Source organism: Hibiscus syriacus, unplaced genomic scaffold, assembly GCF_006381635.1.
Source record: "Hibiscus syriacus cultivar Baekdansim isolate YM2019G1 unplaced genomic scaffold, ASM638163v2 tig00013386_pilon, whole genome shotgun sequence".
Classification (NCBI taxonomy): Eukaryota; Viridiplantae; Streptophyta; class Magnoliopsida; order Malvales; family Malvaceae; genus Hibiscus; species Hibiscus syriacus.
The window spans coordinates 391,810-400,943 of NW_024062302.1; the positions used below are offsets into that span (position 1 = coordinate 391,810).

At 35.6% G+C, this 9,134-nt stretch overlaps 1 protein-coding gene and 1 pseudogene across 1 annotated transcript; one reads left to right on the forward strand and one right to left on the reverse strand.

Moving 5' to 3' along the window:
- The first annotated feature begins 312 nt into the window (after nucleotides 1–312).
- On the forward strand, nucleotides 313–4,145 carry LOC120206149 (phosphoribosylformylglycinamidine cyclo-ligase, chloroplastic-like). Its single transcript, XM_039205880.1, has 8 exons — nucleotides 313–442; nucleotides 2,194–2,288; nucleotides 2,366–2,467; nucleotides 2,571–2,630; nucleotides 3,052–3,224; nucleotides 3,406–3,508; nucleotides 3,596–3,754; nucleotides 3,910–4,145. Exons 1-8 carry the CDS (start codon nucleotides 313–315, stop codon nucleotides 4,078–4,080), a joined length of 993 nt encoding a protein of 330 aa, XP_039061811.1. The 3' UTR covers nucleotides 4,081–4,145.
- Nucleotides 4,146–4,622: 477 nt separating this feature from the next.
- On the reverse strand, nucleotides 4,623–5,282 carry LOC120206150 (annotated as a pseudogene).
- Nucleotides 5,283–9,134: the final 3,852 nt, after the last annotated feature.

The window sequence follows — 9,134 nt, forward strand, 5'->3', positions numbered from 1 at the left end:
GAGTGAACAAGTATTTATCAAGCTTAGGAACACATAAAATATAACAAAAGAACCATAAATCAGAAAACCCATTTCAATTTTCAACTAAAACAGTTCAGTGAAAGGAATGATTCAAAACAAACAAACAAAAAAGAGTTGTGCAAGTGGGATAGTTGGATAATGGGAGGAAGCATCTTTAGTGTGAAGTTTTTTCCGGCCATCTTGAATTCAACATAAAAAAGTACTACTCGTATAGTTTACCCAAAACATTTGTAGTGTTGAATTACTGTTTCTTGCCCCTACACCATTTTCGCTTGTCTTCTACCTTTCGCCATGATCAAGACTGTGGCAGCTGCAAACGCTGAACTATCTCGCTGCGTAGCGGCCTCTTCCACAGCCATTTTCGATAAGCCCACCATTGCTGCTCAACCTCGTTTTGCATTTCATCCAACCGCTGGCAAAGGTTTCCGCTTCTTTCTTTATCACTGCTAGAAAGAAATAGCAGCCGCTTGCGGTCCATATCCAAGTACTCTGACGGGTCGGGTGGGCTAACTTATAGGGATGCCTGTGTTGACATTAATGCTGGAACTGAGCTGGTTAGAAGAATCGCTAAGACGGATCCAGGAATCAGTGGTTTTGGCGGCCTTTACCCACTAGGTCACATTTCTAAAACTTTTGCTATTGTAATCTCGTTCTGTTTTCCATTTGCTCTCTCCATATACATGATTATGAATTTTCCATGTGTTTACACTAATTTTTGTCCGCGTATTTTATTATTATTGTTATTATTATCTAATATTATTATTATTAGTATTATTTTTCTTTATTTTGCAGTTTACAAACCCAATCAACCAGGTCCAGTTTCAAACGACCCAAATGAAATTACAAGGACCCAACATCAGCCCAGTGATTGAGGCCCAATGTTACAACTCAACATGTCAACAAGGGTCAAACACAAGTTGCTAGGGTTTTCACTCTAGCTAGTAGCCGCTCAGTAACAGCCGTTCGATCTGAACCAATCCAATGGTCTAGATCAAAGGTAGAATTTAGGGTTTTGACCAATCCAAAAAGACATTACCCGGTCCATTCTCGGGCACTTGGCCGTCACGGCTCTCTCTCTTATGCTTCAAAACTTCAAGCAACCTCCTGAGCTCCGCTTTTTTTTTTGTTGATATGCTCTCCGGATCCTCCACAAAACAGTTGCTCCTCTCCTTTTTCTTTTGCTTATGACCCCCTCCCCCCCCCCCCTTCACGCTTATTAACCCCCCATAAATGAAAATGGCCTCATCTCTCCCATAACTGCCTCTTTACGTGGCTGAAAAAAAGAATTTGACTTTGTTATTTTCTGTCATAGGCACCTTCGTAACAACTGAGCAGGTGAGACAGATGGCAATCATAGTCTCCTGCGGTTGTTTGATGCACGCGCGAATCTAAGCGGTTCGGGCTTGCTTTAATTGGGCATGGGTTCGGGTAATTTGTAAATGATGCGGGCCTGTAAAAATAAAATATTTAATTAGTATTTCGTTAAAACCCAATCAATATAGGTATATATTCAATATTAATTTGCCAATCTTTTTTATGTCTATGTCTCGAATATTTTCAAGAAAAATGATCGTGGAATGGGTGTGAAAAACACCACTTGATAGAAATAGTACGATTAGACGACATTTGAACAAAAAATAAACTTGAAATAAATCGAATATATTTTTGTGCAATTTTGTGATTCGAAATAATTAATTAATGTTCAGTACAAGGGATCATAATTTAATTTTAGACTCGAATTTGCAAATTTCACTACGACAACGTATAAGCGATTAGATATCAATTTTTAGGCGTGGTGAAGTGCTTATTTTTTTCCACACGTAATTGACTCTCGAGCTCTTTGAAATGAATTTTTTGTGACGTTTTTAAAAAATAATTTTTCTTAAAATTGTTTTAAAAGACATTTTTAGATACCTAACCTAACAAACAAGTTGACGGCGACTCTCAATTCAAATTTCATCAAAAATACCAATTTTTCCAAAATAAAGTTATAATTATTTTTAAATTCAATTTTTCGTTAAAAAATTGTTATGACACCATGTTCTATTGTTGGGAAATCATCAGGCACCATAGTTTTATTGAGGTTCTCTTTACTGTAATTCACTCTTGTCATTATTTAGAAAATTCTGGTCTTGGTTTGTTGACGCTATCGACTTTCGGTCGGAGGAACAGGTGATTCTTTCCTTGTTGCTGGTACCAATGGTGTGGGAACCAAGCTCAATCTAGCATTTGAGACTGGAATCTATGAAACTATTGGAATTGATCTTGTAAGCTTGAAACACACCTTGATATATGCATTTTTGCTATAAATCAATATATTCATCATAATATACTTATAATGCAGGTTGCAATGAGTGTCAATGACATTGTTACTTCTGGAGCAAAACCATTGTTCTTCCTTGATTATTTTGCAACAAGTCACCTTGATGTTGACCTTGCTGAAAAGGTTCAAGCTTTTTTTTTGTTTACTTCTGTTATTCTGAGTGTGGATAATTCTCATTGGTTAACTATTATTGATAATCATCGGTTCCTGTTTTGTTGTTTTTCAGGTTATAAAAGGAATTGTATATGGTTGCCGACAATCTGATTGCGCTCTGTTGGGCGGAGAGGTACATGATTTAATTTTTAGTTCATATGTAGTACCTAATGAGTAGGATGGGATTGATTTCCTGTTGAAATTTGAAACTTTACAGGTTTAAATGAATGAAATAGTGAGGGAATTTTGGTATGAATTGTTACCTGCTGTACAATCACAAGGGCTGGTCGCTGTTAACAAAACTTTTGTCCTCTCGGATAATTCAATTATTGCATATGAAGTTAATAATTATGTGAACAGTGTCAATGGTAATAATTTGCACCACAAATGGTTGATTTTTTTAACCAGCAACTTGCTTTGAGTTGAGGGTCATATATGCAAAATACACTTTGCCTATGCACTGTTAAGCCCTTTCAAGTCTTATATATGTTTAGAAATTGCTATAAACATTTTTAACTGCCTAGATCAACCTATGTGTTTTGCATGTCTTTCAGACTGCGGAGATGCCGGACTTCTATGCAAAGGGCGAGTACGATCTTAGTGGCTTTGCAGTAGGCATTGTCAAAAAGGATTCTGTTATAGATGGGAAAAGCATTGTAGCTGGAGATGTACTAATTGGCCTTCCTTCTAGTGGAGTCCATTCAAATGGTTTCTCTCTCGTTAGAAGGTTAGCAACCTTTATAAAGAAATGTACTATTTGTAATTTATCTTCAGTAGTATTGTGATAGACCCGGTCCAATGTGTATGATTCTTTGATATAGTTGTTTTCCTTATTCTTCTTCTTTTTTTAAAGAAAATCTTATTTCAAGTGCATGAAATCCTTTTGATGTACTTGAGATTTTCTGTAGGGTTTTAGCTCGTACCGGACTTTCTTCAATGGATCAACTTCCTGGTGCAGCAGTCACATTTGGAGAAGCATTAATGGCACCGACTGTTATATATGTTAAGCAGGTTATAGTCAACATTTGTTTGACAGTATTAGTTTGGTCTCATGTTCCCTGTCACAATTTGCAAGCTAAAAACCTTTTCATTGTCCAGGTGTTGGATCTGATCGGAAAGGGCGGGGTAAAGGGGGTGGCACACATCATAGGCGGTGGTTTTACTGACAATATACCCCGAGTGTTTCCAAAAGGCCTCGGTGCTGTCATATATAACGGTTCTTGGAATGTGCCGGCTGTGTTCAAATGGATACAACAGGTACAAAGTTTTTTCATACATAAATACTGAAGTGCTTCCCTTGCTTTATATTTCTAGTAGGAAACAGAGATTACAGGTCATCTCTTTGGTTTTTTCTGATTACCTGAACCTTGTTAAACGGTATTTGTTAAAATTTTTATTTGATACGTATTTAGGCTGGAAATATTGAGGATGCTGAGATGAGGCGGACGTATAACATGGGCATGGGCATGGTTCTAGTTGCGAGTCAGGAAGCATCTCGAAGAATACTTGAAGATGCAAATGGTGCTTACACAGCTTACCATATCGGTGAAGTTGTGAATGGAGATGGTGTGACCTACCGCTAGAAACCGTAGGTTATGCGACATTTATTTCTCTCGTAATCGAGACTAGATCTGCATGTACAGCTCTTTCATTCCCATCCAACAACATTGGCAGTTGAAATTCCTGTATGACACACTTATTCATTTGTGATGTGGGAGTTTGGATAGACAAGTCATAGTGAGTTTTTTTTTAACTCCTAATAAGACCCATAACATAAGATACACATTTATATCTCTACATGACTCCAATGACCACTAATAACCAATGGTTCAAGACAATAACAATAAAACCAACCTAAGTCACTAACACTAGACTATAACAGATATACTTTTAAGCCACGTACCTTGATTCTTATGCTTCAACATGCCCCATGTAATCTTGTCTCACTTAACATTCTTAATGTTTGCTAACTAAATAAAAAAATTCCGTAATTTATTATTAATCCCTATTTGTTTTAATTTCGCAGGTTCAACTTCAAAGCATCCGTGGCATAACAAGGCTTGAACACTAGGATTGCCCGGAAGATCCAACTCTTAAACACATTCAAAGATGTTTCAATGAAAGATTACACGTTCCATGCCAAATTTAACCGAAGAGAGGAAAATACAAAAGCATAAATTAAGCTCCATGGTATACTATAGTATAGCAAGACACTAGATGATATCCAACTACCTGAAGGAGAAAGTTTAAGATGAAGATCGAGGCCTATGTCCTCCTCCGGCAGTTTATCAGAAAATCTTGTAAACGCCGTGACTGCTGTGCCAAAACGCAGTGGTTGAGCTACGTAAATTCAAGGAGCCGAGGGAAGCAACGGTGGCCGTGAAGGAAAATAACATGGACATGGTTGCGGCACAAATTTTGCAGTACCGTTGCTAGTGAGCCCTTTGGTAAACGCGGGCGGCATTGACCTTGAGAAATGGGAGCTTAAAACAGGCGCAGATGCGCCTATGACCCGTTGCTGGCTATGAAACTGGGCACGCCTAGCTCTCTGACGCTCTCTCTTATGTGCATTTTGAGAGTTGGCAAACACTCGTTGGCAAAACGGACACTCGAATTTACTGCTTTCTCCAAAATCATCAGCTCTCTCTGGAACGTCATCTTTCTGATCTGTTAGTGAGAAATCAAATAACTTCAATGACGAAGGGGGTTTGGGGTCTGATTGTTTGTCCGGTGCCGTGTCGTCTGAAGATGACTTGGTCAATGTTGAGATTGAGATCCCCTCCATTGTAACCAAGAAGAATAGGCTATGATTATGTATGATATGTTCAAACTGATGCTGCCCTGTATTTATAGGTTATACTTGTTTGTTTTTCGTTCATTTCCCGAAAGATATTACGCCAGTTGAGTTGTGAGTTAAGAGTATGGCTGTTGTGCTGAATTTTAGGGCTATGGTAACAATTTCTTACTCAAAGATCCACGAAAATTATGCCAGTAAAAAAATTGGATAAACTACGCGTTTAGTACTTAAATTATCAGTTTTGGTCCAGTACTTACAATATATTAAAACCATACATAACGTTTAGTTTATGTTTCCGTTAAAAACTTAACGCGTTTAGTACCTAAACTACTAGTTTTAGTCCGTTTTAGTACTTAAACTTTCATTTTTTTTAAAATTTAAAGGTAAGTTTTTAACGGATATTAAAATGAAACAAAAACTAAACATGATTTTAAAAAAATAGAAAGTTTAAATACTAAAATTGATAATTTAAGTACTAAACGTATAATTTAACTAAAAAAATTGCTTTGGTAGTACAGTTCTTTTCGAGGGTAATAACTATTCATGTAGAGTGGTAGAAAGAAAAGGCCGGAACTTGTGAAAACTCTCGTCAGGCGCAGTTTTCACAAGAGCAGATCCATGCGACGATGAAACATTAGAAAAAAAGGTTCCCGAGAAAGACGGGGGATTAGGGTCATTGTCTCAACTGTAGCCAAAGATGATGTATTAAGATTGTCCCTCTAGCCTGCCTCCTTTTATATTCCAAATTCCCCACACGCACGCCTTCTTTGCCTGCATAATCATTCAACCAAACACGTTGGTCCAAAACTAGTAGAAATCATGCACTAAAGAACTTTAAATGTGCATATAACCTTCTAGCACCAGCATGCACATGAAATATTTGAGTGAATCAGGACTTATATCAGGTTTATTCAGCAAGTTACACTTCCGTTCATCCTTTTGTCTATCAAATTTCGAAGTCTCCGAAGTTACACATTCTACGTATTGCGGAAGACGGTTATCGAATAGAGCAAAATCACAACTGATAATTTGAGAAAATAAAAATGAAAATAAAAGAGACAAAATAATTTACGTGGAAAATCCCTAAATAATATAGGGTAAAAACCGCGGGCAATGGTAGAAGAATTTCACTATAAGAAAATAGGAATTAACACTTCTCTCGATCTACCAAGGAGAAAACAATAATAATTATCTCTTGATAAAAAAAAGAGAAAACAACTCTCAAGAAACTCTCTAAATTCTCTAGTATTGGAAGAAAGTTAGAATGCTTTGGGATGGTTTTGAAGCTAAATGAACTAGGGTATTTATAGTTGAAGCTTAAGGACTAATTTGTAAACACCTAAACTTTAGTTACTAAAATTTGTAATTTGCCCTTTCTAAATGTCAACAAAGAACCAATAAATTTTCGGTGCATTAAATTTGTGCACTTTCGGTGCATTTATGCACTACCCATATTTGACTTTTCAACACTACAGCCAACTACTGACCCTTAATATGATCATCGACAAACTCACGTGATCATTCAATAAAATTTACATATAGTTAGATCTATTTATCCTGTTAGTCTTATGCTCGTTGCGTGTAACCGAGTATACGTTAGGCCCTGTACCATCGATGCTCGAATCTTCTACTTAGTTACTCCTTTCTTGGTATTAATCATCCTCTATAACCCAGGTTCAAAGAACCCAGATATAACGAGTCACCAGCTAGGATAAAGCAACCAAAAACAGAAAAGATGATGCCATAATACTTTTGAATCCCAACTTCATTCTTTTTATGTAACATATAGGCAAAGGACAGGCATAAAAGTCCATAAATTACGAATTCCATAGGGTACATATTTCTCCGCGTTTTGGCATCCTGACCCTGTTTGTTGACCAATACTCAGAAAAGATGATTAGTGATAAAATCATGTTACATAATAACAGTGAAAAATTGACATTGATGTAAACTTAATTCATATCCCCTCGTTGCCTTTTCTAGGGTCAATTGTGGTGTCATTTGCACAGGTTTCCGTATAAGAAAAAAAATCCTATTTGAGCAGTCCAATCCATAGGAGATTAAACAAGGATTTTATCTTCTTTTTCTTTTGGGTTAACTACACAGATGATCATTTATATTTGTATTTTGTCCACTTTTAGTCAATGATTTCAAAAAACATAAGATATGACCACTTTCGTTTTTATTGAAGTAAGATGTGGATCACCCCGAGTTAACTGCCGTTAACAACAGTTAAATATTTTAATGTAATCATACATTTTGTCCCTGTTATTACGTATTCTCTCAATTTAGTCCTAATTTAATATAAATCTTAAAGGTCGAATTCTCATTTTTGTCCTTTTATTATGCTTAATTTTGTGATTGTTGTTTTTTAAAGGGTAAAATGCATTCTTAAATATTAAACTTTGACCATATTTTTGTTTTGACTATTGAGGTATAAAATGTTAAAATTATAATACTAAAGTTTTCTAATTCATTTTTTAGTCATCAAACTATTAATATTTTAACGCATTTATGATGTGATTTTTTTCTTTTGTAAAAGGATCTTAAATCCTTTCAATTATCATCTACTAACGTACGCAACATAGATGGTACAACAATGTTTACCTTTTATCCCCCATTTTATTCTCAATAATTTTGTTTTTCCCAAAATTCATTCAAAATCAATGAAAATCAAGTCAGAATTTTAATCTTCTTATGCTCAAATCTCTGTCGATAATGGTCTGATGAAGTTAGTTTCATAATATATTATTTTTCTTATTGAAAACATGTTTCTTACTATTTAAATTTTTGGTTCACCATATAAAGTCTAGAGTGAAAGAGATAAAAACAAATTTATAAGTGTCTAGAGTGACCAAAGATATAAGAAAATGTGATATAGACTTACTTTATCATATACATCAGTCGAATAAATCTTATAGTTAAAAACTAACGTAATAGATTTAAAAGTATGACTAAATTGAGAGAATATGTAAATAATAGAGACTAAATGCATGATTATATCAAAATATTTAATTGTTGTTAACAACAGTTAACTCGAGGTGACAATATCTTAATTAAATAAAAACGAAAGTAATCATATCTTAATTAAATAAAAATGAAAGTGATCATATCTTATGTTTTTTGAAATCAGTGACCAAAAGTAGACAAAACACAAACATAAGTGATCATCCGTGTAGTTAACCCTTTTCTTTTTCTTAATAATTTGGTCTTATGGGATTGATGAGGGACAAACATGATGAGTTTTTTTTAATCTTTTCAATTGGACTATGAAAAGAAGTAAATCATTTGTTGTACTTGACCTGGGCATACTATATTACCCATACGACTGTCGCTGTATAGCCACACGTTTCGAAACACCGTTGGCTCATCGATTAGAATGGTTGTCTGCCACTAGTGTGGACAGCGGCATGCTCGCGTCTTTTACCCCTTATCGAATGTTTTTTGATGATCACAGTGCCTCCCCTAACTCAGCTTCGATTGGCATGCATTCCTTTTTCTAATACATCTGCAGCAACATCTTTGAAATCCATGGATCTGTATTTGTAAATAATTTCAACGTCATGGAGTCGGATTATTAACGGTAACCGTCCCTCGAACTGTCGATTAGGAAAACCTCAGACAATGTCTGAACTGCCAAATGAATTGAACGAAGAATCCTATACGTTGTGTGTGTAGCCACATGCATCTCCGTTGAAGACATTGATTAGAATGGTTTGGTATGTACGGTATATTCTTGACGATGTTAGGCTATTTGCCTCCACATTTTTTTGTTTACTTTATCACAAAAAACGATTTCATATCATTCCCAAAACGCAGATGAAAGAGCCTCAACAGGCT